Source organism: Acanthaster planci, linkage group LG01 (genome assembly GCF_054643075.1).
Source record: "Acanthaster planci isolate LZ-2023a linkage group LG01, COTS_SCS, whole genome shotgun sequence".
Taxonomy (NCBI): domain Eukaryota; kingdom Metazoa; phylum Echinodermata; class Asteroidea; order Valvatida; family Acanthasteridae; genus Acanthaster; species Acanthaster planci.
Window position 1 is genome coordinate 23329960 of NC_141777.1, and position 12694 is coordinate 23342653.

Sequence of the window (12694 nt, forward strand, 5' to 3'; positions counted from 1 at the left end):
GTAAAATCTTTGTTTACTCAACTCTTACCATTGAACAATGAGTGAATTTGAGTAGCTCCAGTCCCAAAGGGTGAGCTGTAAAAACGAGCAAGACCGCGAGGACGAGGTTGAACCCGAGTCAACTGTGGATCTTACTCAAATACATTCGCATAGGAAACATATAATACCCTCAGTTCAAGGACTGGCTATTTAGTTACATGTATCTCGGACGAAGCGTCAGTAGCAGAATGGAATCCACTATGCTTGGTACAAATCTTTTCAAGCGCGTCGATGTGGGCTTGTTTCTGATCGGTTGTCTGATTGCTGTCACCAATGGCAACGGTAAGAACTGACATTACTCAGATTGAAATTAAAATTAAGGCATTGAAGGGTGTAAATAAAATGATTAAAATCATTGTTCAGTTTAGTTGCATTGATTTGACACTGTCCCTCATCAAAAACCTTGTTTTACAAATGATTAGGCCCTACTAATTTCTACGTGACTCTTGGCTCATTTTTACAATTCGTTTTCGACATTGTTGTAAAAATGAATCGTGCACTCGAACTGCTCATAATGTTTTCCACTCGTGAGGCATTTGACAAAACTTCCTTTGTTTTGTCAACCACCAAGCACTTGATTCTGCTGGTTTAAAAAATGGAGGCAAACTCGAAGCGATTTCCATTTTGGACTTACTTTGGGACCACTGACGTTTTACTTTTTGTGCAACTGTCATAAGTTGAAGAAAAAGATGGTTGTTATTGTCAAAGACCAAACGGTTAACTTGTCTGAGATGGATTGGTGTCTAGGGTCTTCTCAAGACAACGAGGAGTCAACAGCCTGTGGTTTTTAAATAGTCGGTGCCTTTCACACGTTTACACTCCCGATAACAGAGTTAAAACTGAAGTCACAGACTCGACTCAATCAACATTTTTTAGCGACCCGACTCGTTTTGAGAACCAACGGGCAAATAACTTGACTCACTGCGAGAAAATTACTACAATCGACTTAAGACGCTCATCAGAGGACTCGACTCGAGTGAAAGTTAATAAGACTCGAGCCTCAAAAACAGAAGTAAAGCTTCTTTTCGGAAAGTGTTGGCAATGGCTGAAGGTGCCAAATCATGTCGTGAATGTCCTTACGTGCATGCGTACTATCACTGTTTCCATCACAAAGAGACATATCGGTCGAAAATCATAATGTTTTGTCATTTTTCTTGAAATCAATTAGGCTATGTGAGATGCGTATAACTTGGTGTAATAATTTTTTTACCAAATCTACTGAGACCAACCAAATAACGATGAGATCTGTGGGGCAAAATTCATTTAAACCACATTTTCGTGTTCTAGAAAAGACCTTTTTGTCTTCCACAGATATAACGTTGTCAAAAAGGGCAACACCATGGGAATGTCTCGTTTTGCAGACGAATTTTGACTCCGGAAATGTTACAACTTTTGCACCTGGCACGCGCTATGGCAATTAAAACCATACCCGCAGCGGAGTTGATACACGCGGGATCCAATTTGTTCTAATTACGTAATTAAATTTTTTCGGCCAAATGGAAAAACCTCCTGTTACTTTGTACCTCTGTACATGCTGAACAGCCTAGTTTAGTCACCTTTAACATGGGACTTCCCCTGAGTTGAGTAATTCTTTTCCAGAGTCAGCCTCCAGTCAAGTCAAATAGGGATTGTATGTAAATATCTCAGCCCAGTGTTGATAAGGGATTATTGACAAAGACGGTGCCTGGGCAAGCCTCGGCCTGTCTTAAATCAATTGTCGGTCTCTCTGATGTGTCTCTGAGCTGTCTAGACAGCTATCTGAGTAGTTTAATTGTGTTGGGGGATGTCAAATTTGTGTTGACTGTCGTAGGACCCCCGCCTTGACTGGAAAAGGGTACCGTGACCGTACTCAGACTTTTTTGCGTGTTTTTTTTATTTGTAGGCACTAGGGACACCCTAGTTTTAATTAAAATGCCAGTACGTTGGATTGTGGATTTAGGAAGAGGGTTATAACGAAGTGATCTCGAAGTGATCACCTTGGTGCAACGAGCAGAAAAAATAGGCCCTTTGCAGCGCAGTTAAAGTGTGAAATGTGTGTGCCGTTTTCACAAAGAGACGAAGCCAAACGAATTTTAGCGTTTTCACGAAATGACGAACCCATTTATTTGTTTACACAATAAACTATTTTGATTGCCTTATGTGCCATCCAACTTGTTGAGATCCTGCAATACTTTTTTTCGGATGACAACATCGTAGAGGTAAGATGTCGACATCCTGAGATACTTTATCATAGGATGACGACATCGTAAAAGTGACATGATGACATTATTTGTCAATAGATGCCTTGACAAACCACATCGAAAACAGGTGGCCTGAGATGGCAGAGTTTTCAAAGCATTGTCCTGTTGCCGTACATGATATTATTTAGATCACGTCTCACCGCCTGTTACAAGTTGTCAAGTAGACATCACACTTGGTTGATGTGTCTGGATGATATAACATCCTGAGCTGATGATTATCGTCATTTTCTGCAGATGTTATCATCCAACGTTTACCACGTCGTCATCCTGTGATAAATTTTCTCAGGATGTCGACATCTTGCATTTATTATGTCGTCATTCCAAGAAAAACATGTCAGGATCTCAACAAGTCGGATGGCACTTCCAGAGCTCCGTACATGCATGCGTATATGGGAAATTAAACGTTTGTAAAAGAGACCAACTTCAAATGCGCTTTTCTCGAAAGTAAAGTTTTACTCTCCTGCGAGAAACTGCTCTCTTCGTGAAACCTGTGACGAATAATCATGAGTTGTCCTTTCTCATTGGTTCATTCAATAGAGCCTGAAAGTTGACCCCTGATGGCGCGCTTCCAGAACCCTTGGATACGAAAAATAAAGCGCAAAGATTTTAGAATTTGTAATATTTTTCGTTCAGTAACTTCTTTAAATCAAAAGAGAAATATCCTGCCAAGATTGACTCATCATTTCCGAAAATCTAAAATACACGAATAACAGTGCAATGCGGCAGTCTCGTGCGCAGATGAACATTTACGGTTTGAAATTTTATGGTAGTCGTCAGTAAAATCCGAAATAAAAATACATCAAAATATTTGACACACCTTTATAATGTATAAGGTAATAAACAAAGCAATATTCTACTTATACGAAAAATTCTAATATTTATCTACCGGGTATCCTTTGCTTACAAGAACTGCGTGATGTCAACTCAACGGAATCTGGAACCCATCGACGCAGGTAGGTAAATCTTTGCAACGTTGAACAATCCCGTTTTCACGAGAGCGCAGGGAATGAAAACAAACTCGCATAAACAAGGAGACCTAGGTACGATATCGCCGGGCGTGGAAGGTCGTTCCTGAAATTCGTTTTTTACCCATCTCCAGATGACTTTTCCTAAATGTTATTTGACGAAGACAAAAATAAATTTCCAACACGAGTGTTTCATGGGGTGGTTTGAGTTAGGAATTATTTTTCCAAAAATTATCGAACGTGATAGGAAGGCCCAATGTAAAATCCCCCGTAGGCAGACCAAGCGCGGGTTCCGGAAGCTCGCTGCGTAACCTTCTTCTTTCAGACTCTATGATATAAACAATGAAATCCAGATTACCGTAGCGTCTGGGTTAAAGCGTCACGGTTTCTGTCTGCGAATTATCTGCATTATCAGATTCTGTGTATTCAAGTGATAATAAAAGTGTTAAGTCAGCGATAATAAAATGAATAGGACATGTCACACTTGACGACAAGCAGCCCAACTGTCATGGCTTGTCCACGAACTTCAATTCAAATCAACAGGCGTAGCCCTACCTTGAGTAGTAGAGAACTGACAGTTCTGGACCACACGCCCTTTTCACCGTTTTCAACAAAAACCCCTGGGTACCTATACGGCCCAAAAATCTCAGGGAATTCCCTAAAAATCTTAAATTCAAGATTTCAGCAAAAACCCCTGGGTACCTCATCGACCCCCCTAAAATCTGGCTCTAAATATTATACATTTTGAGCCAAAATCTCTTTTACCCATCGCACACACCGCTCGCTACGCTCGCTCACCTTTTGACCCCGGCGCCGCTCGTTTGCTCGCTGACTAAACAACTCGTGACTAGCGCCGGGGATTTCCACTCAACTTTTGACCCCGGCTGGCTAAACAACTCGTGACTGGCAATCGGCACTCATTCACAAACAAAAAGGGATTTCCCCTTGCGAACAAGTCGAGACTTGCCCGTCATAAAAAACGAAAAAATAAATAAACAATACATAAAAATAAATGGTAGATAAAACTACAAACGTGAATTGTTATTTTTGCAAAGACACGAGAAATTCGGTTGACTTGATAGATTCGTACGATTGCTCTCGTTGTTTTAATTCCAAAAGTTTACGCAAATGCATTGATTGTAAAGAGTGTCGCAATTGCCACAAATGTAAAGACTGTGTCAGATGTAAGGACTGCTCTACCAGCGACGATTGTGGCAGATGTATAAATTGTGTGGCTTGTTTTGATTCTTATGACTGCAGAAATTCAAATGTCTTGGACAGTTGTGAGGATTGTTATGACTGCCTTAATTGTATCGAGTGTTTTGGTTGTACGTACTGCGCCTGCTGCGTAAATTGTGTCGAGTTGGAAGGAATGGATCACGTGGTGCTCGTAGACGACAAGCATAAAAAGCTGAGGCACGCGCGACAAAACGAGTCATTGCCCGATTCAGCTACTAAACTCGACGCGGACTTATACAAAATTGGATTAATTATTGAATACAACTCGTGACAGAAATCCCGCCCGAATAAAAATGAAAAAATTTTTAGAAACCTAATTATAAATAGAACATGTCAACTCAAATGTATATCGTCTCAAATGACCACGAACGTCTAAATGCCGGCAACAAAAACCCAAAAATTACTTATGGCCCCTTTGACTCTGAAAACTTAGTCATTTTAAGACCCGCAAAGAATTCTTCTAAGATTCTCTATTCTCACGAGGGGCAACACAAGCGATTGTTGATTAGACTCGAAGACCCTTGTTATGGCGTTAACTCGGTTTACAAATATGGCACTAAGGAACCTACTGGCCAAGATCAAATTTGTTATCAAGTGTCTCCCGATACTGAATCGCTGCTACTACGTATAAATGAGTCAGTTTACAATCATTTTGAAAAGTTAACAGATGGGATCTTGGAAGACTTACCTGCGATTACGCGCAACTCTTTTAAGGTGTCTCAAAAACTAGATGACATACCCGACCAAATTAATTACTTAGTTAAGCCGGCTTATACCGATAAAAATAGGATGTACGTTAAGACAGCCTATGACGCCTCTTTGGTGGATAAATCGTTTAAAGAAATTGATCGCTCTCTTTTTGCTAATAAGAAATGCCAAGCGATCTCTTTGATCTCTCCTAAAGATATTTACTACGGCGCGCACGGTTCACTTTCTTGCGGCGCGAGTGTTAGGTATAGAGTTATATCAGCTATGCTAACGGTTGAAGAGAAACCTTACCTTTTGGACGCGTTTGATTAAAAGCGAGCAGAGCGAGCGAGTACGACCGAAGGGAGTTAAATAAAAGTTAGTGAAAGTCAATTTAACCTCGGTTATCCCGGGGTTAAATTTTTTTTTTTACTTTAAATAAATAAACTCTTATATAAAATGACTGATGCGGAACTTTGCCACTTGCTGAATCTAAAGGAAGTACACATAATTGGGGCAACGAGAAATGTTCAACCGAGGCCACCTTGCGATCACCAAATACTTGAAACGGGTGAAAGATACGCGTGTAAACATTGCGGTCAAATTTTTGGGTGGGTTTCTTCGTTCGGAGCCGCAGACGTGGGAGATCGATATTACAAGCATCACGTTTGGAAAAAACCCAAGCCGCCAAAATCGAGAAAAACGTTGCTGAAGTATAATCTTTCTTTTCAAAACGGCGAAGCGGGTGAAATAGAATATCGATTGAACCAAGTTTTAAATGGTAATATCTCTCGAGGTAAACCGTTGAAGGCTTTAATTGCAGTCTGTTATCAAGACGTCACTGGGGAAACCGAATCTAAAGTGAAAGAACTTTTTGATGTCTCGGATAAGCACTGGGAAAACGCTATGGAGAAGTTTAAAAATAGTTTAATTTAAAAATGGAAACGCATACGTTTTACTTGACTGAAAATCCTCAAACGTTTGAATTAAAAAACGAGATTAACAACATTAAAGGCGATAAAGTAGTCCGAGTCAAAAACATTCAGTTTGAAGCTGAATATTTATACGTGGCGCAAGACACCGACATTCAATGGGATACAAATTTGGACAGAAACGAAAAAAGAAGAAAAGAGACGGCTCCAAAACTTATTTTGACGGGAATGAAAGAACCTATATATGCTTTGCTAGCTCCAAGTTTGGCTCAACCGTTGCCCGAGTCGCAAAGAGGAAGCATCGTGGTGTCTACCGGGTACTACGGAATCGATTGGTTTGATTTTATTTTAAACGCCATCCCTGGAGTAAGTTTTCAGGTGCACTCAGAATCGAAAAGGGTGACCTTAACCATTACGGATCCCAATCTCAAATTGCGGCTCAATAGAGAGGTGGCTAACTTGTTAAACTTACCCGAAAACAAACTTTCACCCAACGTTATTTATATAGGTGAGTATAACTCAACTCCTACGTTTATTCACTGTCAACAATTGGATCACTCTATCAATTTTTATAACGGAAAGTCTTCTAACCTGCTCGGCGTTATCCCTTATGAATCAACGAATAAAACACCTAAAAAGCTATTATCTCGGAACATCAGTGAGTTGACCTTTTCTTTGAGAAACGAGCGAGATGAACTCTTGAACAACGTCGGTAAAATCTTGATTGAATTAGATGCTTATTAATAAAATGGAGACGCATATATTTCACTTGACTGAAAATCCACAAACATTTAAACTAAAAAACGAGATTAAAAACGAAAAAGGGAGCAAACGTATCTGCGTCAAAAACATTCAGCTAGAAAAAAAGTTTTTTAACATTATGAGAGAGACAGAGATCGAGTGGGACTTAGGGGATATTTTACCTGCTGAACCCGGCATGTATGGCGGCATTAACGCAGGTTTTTTACAAAAATATAGCGATTTATATACAGGTGAAAGATATGAGATTGAAGAACCGACTTTACATTTAATAGATATTTTTATGGGATTTTATTATACTTCTAGAACTTTTTTAGCAAACGTGGAAAAATATATTAGAAATTGGGAATATAACATTAGACGAATAAAAATCTATAAATCACACATGTTAACTATAATAGAAACATTAAAGCGCAAGTTTATAGATTTTTCTTCTTTTTATTTTGGTGGTGAGTATGAGCCAGATTATTATCTTGATATTAATTTTCCGGTTGGCTCAGACTCGTCAACCGAAGAAGATGTGCCTCTTGAACTTTATAGAGTTGCTGCGACAACAAAGAGGCTATCTATTCTTAATTCAGATTATGACTATTTTTTCTCAACTAGATATAAGAGATTTAGTTGGAGGCGTAGCATGTATGACGATCCAAGAAGAGACGAGAGCTTTTTGGGCGTGTCTACTACTAACCCCTTTTTTCAATCGATATTAGGTACCATTTATTATGCGGTGCGCGAAATTTTTGATGATTTAGATTATAAAAGTTATCTCGTAGAGGGGCCGCCCGAGTCAACTGGAGAAAAACAGGTGTTTATATGGGATATTGTGAAAAACTCTGGGACGCCTTATGAGTTTGGTCAACTTTATGTTAGTGAGGCGTCTGAGGCATCAAGCACATCTGGGTTTTATAGTAGTAATTTTGTTCACAAAACGGGGGGCCATCGGTATATAAATAGAATTACACTTACATCATCAGGGGCACCTCATAGTAGTAGTATTTTTGTTCTCAAACCCGGGTATTACGGAATTGACTGGTTTGCTTCAATTTTAAACGCTATCCCGGGTGTTATTTTTAAAGTTTATAAAGAGTCCCAAATAGTAACCCTGTTAATTTTTGACCCTTATTTAAAACTTAAACTAAATGAACGCGTGGGTCAATTGCTCGGCCTGCCCCAGGACGAACTACAAAGCATAGTTGTGCACAAAGGCAAATATGACATCGATAGTATCAAATATCTGTTTATACACTGCGAGCAGCTCGATCCAAATTATAACTTTTATGACGGGAAGTCTTCGACGATACTCAGTACCAGAGACACAGATCTTTGTAACTTAGAGGTCAACCCAACCTGTAAAAGGCTCGTAGATCGGAACATAAGCAAGCTCACCTTTTCTTTAAAAAACGACAAAGGTAGGTTGGTAAGCGGTGAAGGAGATGGAATTTTGCTCGAGGTGAATATCGTTTAAAAACTCTTAATTATAAAAGATGATATACCCAGATTTAAGTAATCACTCGGAGTTGGCTTTAAACTCGGCTGAACAAGCGGAAACAAAGATTTACAGACTCAGGAAGATCGAAGAAATTAAATCTCAAATCCAAAGAGAACGCAACGCGAGGGAAAATAGTTACAAAAAGATCAAACGACTCTTAACAGCGCTTGGATACGTAGAGTACGGCGTAGAAGCACTGGGTGCCACATCGGCAGCCGTAGGCATTCCCGCCATTTTGGGAGTGATCACTGGTCCCGTCGGGCTCGTGATGGAAGGAATCGCTATCGGTGCGTTTGGCGCTTACGCGATTCTAAAGTATGCATCTCGTAGACTCACCCACAAAACTAAAAAACACGACCAAATTCGAATTTTGGCAGACGCTAAATTAAATACCATCGAAGAATACGTATCTCACGCGATTGAAGACGGCGACATATCCCAGGAAGAATTTGCCCTTATTTTATCCGAGCTGAAAAAATTTAACGAGATGAAAGAAAAGATTAGATCGCGTACATCTACAAAATTGGAATCGAGCAAAGCTCACAGCGAGCAAGAATTTGAACGTCGAGTCAACGAAAGAGCAGAAGCGCTAGCGGCGGTTTTAAAAAAAGATCTTATGAAAAAACTTGGCGAATAAGTTTTACAAAGTCGGTTGGGTATGAGCGTAGCGATCCACCCGCGTACCGAAACTTGACCCTTCCAACGGCACCCGTAAAAGACTGGTAAAGATTATTTTTAAAATTCTTTTAAAATAAATGGGAGGTAATTTTAGCAGTCTAGATATCAGAGTAAACAAAGACAATGCCTTTACAGCCGAGTTTCCAAATTTAACACACGCGTATAAACTACCAAAAGTAACCACGGACGAAGTGGTAGAACGCTGGAACTCAGATCCGTTGACATTTTATCAAAACCAATTTAATTTTGCGGTCTATTGCGCGACAACAGCCTGCGGTGTGGGTTCTGATCTACTGTCTAGTCACGACCCATATGTCTCGGCTATAATGAGGTTCCACTTATATTACACCGTACGAAAAATATTTTATGACTGTGTGATGCCCATTCCGAGCGACGACGTATTTGACGTGATTAACAATAATTATGACCATCGGAAGTTTTCTGACACGTGTCTTTTATACGGAGTTGACCCAGATATGAACTTTAGGCAAAAAGTCGATCCTTATACAAATGGCCTTGGTACCGCTTATTATTTTGACCGAGCCGGTTTGATGGACACGGGTGTTAGACAGTGGTTACCCGTACCAGGAAACGATTATACTCCAAAATTAGATGCAGACGAGGTAGACAAAGACTGGACCGCAACAAATTTAAGTCTCGGGGTAGGTGCTAGAACGCCTAACCTTTCTTTTGTGCACAAAGTCATGCGACTCGGTTACTCTAAGGTTGACTCCGGCGTAACGGCACAATACGTAGTAGAATATATTTTGCAAGACCCAAAGGTTGCGACTACCGGATGGTGGGGTTTTATTCCTAAAAAGTCGCAGTTTACAGATATAGGGTTTATAAAGGTAAATGAATCTATTCGAGCCTATGTCTACGCGTTATTAGGATCTCAAGTTAATAATAGGGTGAGTATTTTGTCTTATGGTACAGGATTAATCGCGCAACAAGAATTTAAAACAATCGTAGAAGCGGAAATTCATCCAAACAACCCCGATTTTTCTGAATCGGTAGATCATTTTCAAGATATGTTACAGAATGCTAAAACACCGTTAGATTATGTAATAGCTCCGGGGTTATACCTGGTGCCCTCGGACATGGACTTACGCATCGGTACGTTTGAGGGATATAACAACAATTTACAGGCCGCCTCTGAAGATATGCCGACAGGATATATACAAGGTTTAAACTTAAACCCGGTGGCCGAAGACAATTTTAACCCGCAGACTACCACCACAACATCCCCAACCCCGACCCAGACCCCGACCCCGACCCAGGCCGCAGCGACCAAGCCGCTCGACGCACACAACGAAGAAAAACTGTCCTTAACCATCGGAGCCGTTGCCGTGGGTGTCATCGGTTTTACGCTGTATAAAATTTTAACTTAAACGGTTTGATGTAAGGCATAAAAAAATTCACCTCAAATTTGGGGTGAATTTTTATCTTATTTTAAAATCTATTTTTACCCTTTTTGCACGTACGTTAAAAGCAAAACACCCAAGCCTACAAACAAGGTCCATAAATGTTCTGCCACCCATCCAACCGCTTTACTCGCTACGTTAAAAATCCAACTCAAAATGCTACCGATGATCCCGGGCAAAGCTCCTAATGCGCTCAACCCGAGTTTCTTTAATACGTTGGCTAAATTTTGTAATTGACGTTTGATCCAATCGGTGACCCCGCCCTTGGAAGGAGGAGCAGGCGTTGGTTTAGGTGCGGGTTCAGGCGTTACGCTAGGAGTTCCAACAGCTCTGACGCTGGCAACTATACTACTAACGATGGTACTTATCGCTAAACCAATAGCCGTTAAAATGCTAGCTATTGTGATACCTTGTTCTCTAAATAAAATATTAATTCGTTCGCGTAGTGTTAAATCCGAATCCATCACTGCCGTAATCGTTTCTTTAATTCGATTAATTTGACTTCTCAATCGATCGGTATTTCTATTGATGACTTCTAATCTACCCCGTCTTTCGACTCGTAAGTCGTCCAATTGCCGTTGAAGTTCATACGTTCTCCTTCGGACGTCGCTTCTTCCAACTCGGCTTCAAATTGTTGAATTTTTGCGTCTAACTCATCTAATTTACCTTGATTTAAAATTAATTCTCCTTTTACCGTTTGTAACGTTTTATCTAAAGCGACGAGTTCTCTATAATTTAGTCCTTCTGTTTGAATGTCTATGTCACTAGTGAGGTCTTCTTTGACTTCACTTACTTGGTCGGCTGTTTTGGGAAGCTCTTTCATTGGAATGTTCTCGGTTTGAATGGTGTCTAATTTTGATCGTGCTTCTTTAGTTTTAGTTTTCCAAGCTTTTTCAGCCGCTAACCCATAGTCTTCAAACCCTAGTTCATCTCTAACAAAAGCTTGAGCCTCGCCCCGCTCAGTATTATAGCCAGCTTTTCGAGCATGATCGACGATTGTACTAAGCTCTATGGGTTGGTCAACTTTTTCTTCTCCTATGGTTACTTTCTTGGTGAGCAGAACATCGCCTTTTTTACCCTTGTAAAATAAACCCTTAGAGGTGTGAACAAACTTTTGATAGATATAACTCGGTGGTTTGTCTTCTCTCTCGCTAAAGTGTTCATAAAATTTATTTACATTTTCTTCACGAATAATCTCATAATTTTCATCATTCTGCGCTTTTAGTTGACTGATGGTTTCTTCGGTGCTCGCCCCGGGTCTTATTGTGGGAGGATTTATATTTGCAAGTTGATCTTCAAAATAGTCATCGTTTATAAAGGTCGTTGTGTAATAGTCACCGTCAGATTCTAAGTTACCTCGATCTTGATTTTCTAACATAGATGTTGTCTCATCCGTTTCAAATCCCCCTTCTGCCATTTAAAATAAGAAAACTTAACTCGGTCCGCCCATAGGAAACCTTGAGGGTAAGATACCCTGCCCCACCAACCAACCTTGGGTAAAGAGTGCGCCGCTGGACAAAGCGGTTAATTTTAATGCATCTTCGGCGGACAACTTATTGAAGTCCGGTGGTTTAATTTTAAATAGCTTACTCGACAGCATGGCGTATCCGAGTGAGATTCCTGAAACAACTGCGCCGTGGTAAACCGTATTGGCGATTCCGTTTACGTCGATTGATTTAGCGTTACTCATATTTAATAATAAGGAACTTTTAATCCATAACCAAATCTGGTTCTTGTTTGGGAATAGTCAAGCTTTGCTTTGGTTGAACGCTAATTTGTTGTGAACTAGTCGACTTATTTTTCCAAATTAAGTAGAGAAGAACCCCCGCAACCCCCAACGAACTGAGTATCAAGCTTCTGTTTTCAAAGGCCGTTTGGGTAAAGCTAGATTCTTCACTCGGTTCGTCCGCTAATTTCATCTTGACTAGTTGTTGCTTCATCTTCTTGTTATGTTCCGCCAACTTCTTACCTTGTTCTACACGCTTTGGGTTCTTAGCTTTAGTAACTGACTTAACTGCTTTCTGAATTTGGTTGCTCGAGTTCGCTTCGTTGTTGCTCGCTTCTGTTGGGTTCACTTCGTTTGTTGACATCCTCTTTTATAATAACAGAACTTTTGTTAAACTCCAGGTGTTTTGTTGTAATCAGCATTGTTGTAAGTGGAGAAAGATAAACTCCATATTTATAACAGACCTCTGTAAGTAGTCTACCCATAGTTTGACTGATAATCGGATCGTCGTTGAGA

General features: G+C 40.2%; 1 protein-coding gene across 1 annotated transcript in view; it reads left to right on the forward strand.

Annotated features, from left to right (window-relative positions):
• The window catches only part of LOC147800561 (protein mesh-like), a 31982-nt gene continuing 19288 nt past the window's right edge, over positions 1-12694 (forward strand). The window contains exon 1 of the mRNA XM_087134766.1: positions 1-321. Coding sequence (XP_086990892.1) covers positions 198-321 — 124 coding nt within the window. The 5' untranslated portion in view covers positions 1-197. The remainder of the gene's footprint in view (positions 322-12694) is intronic.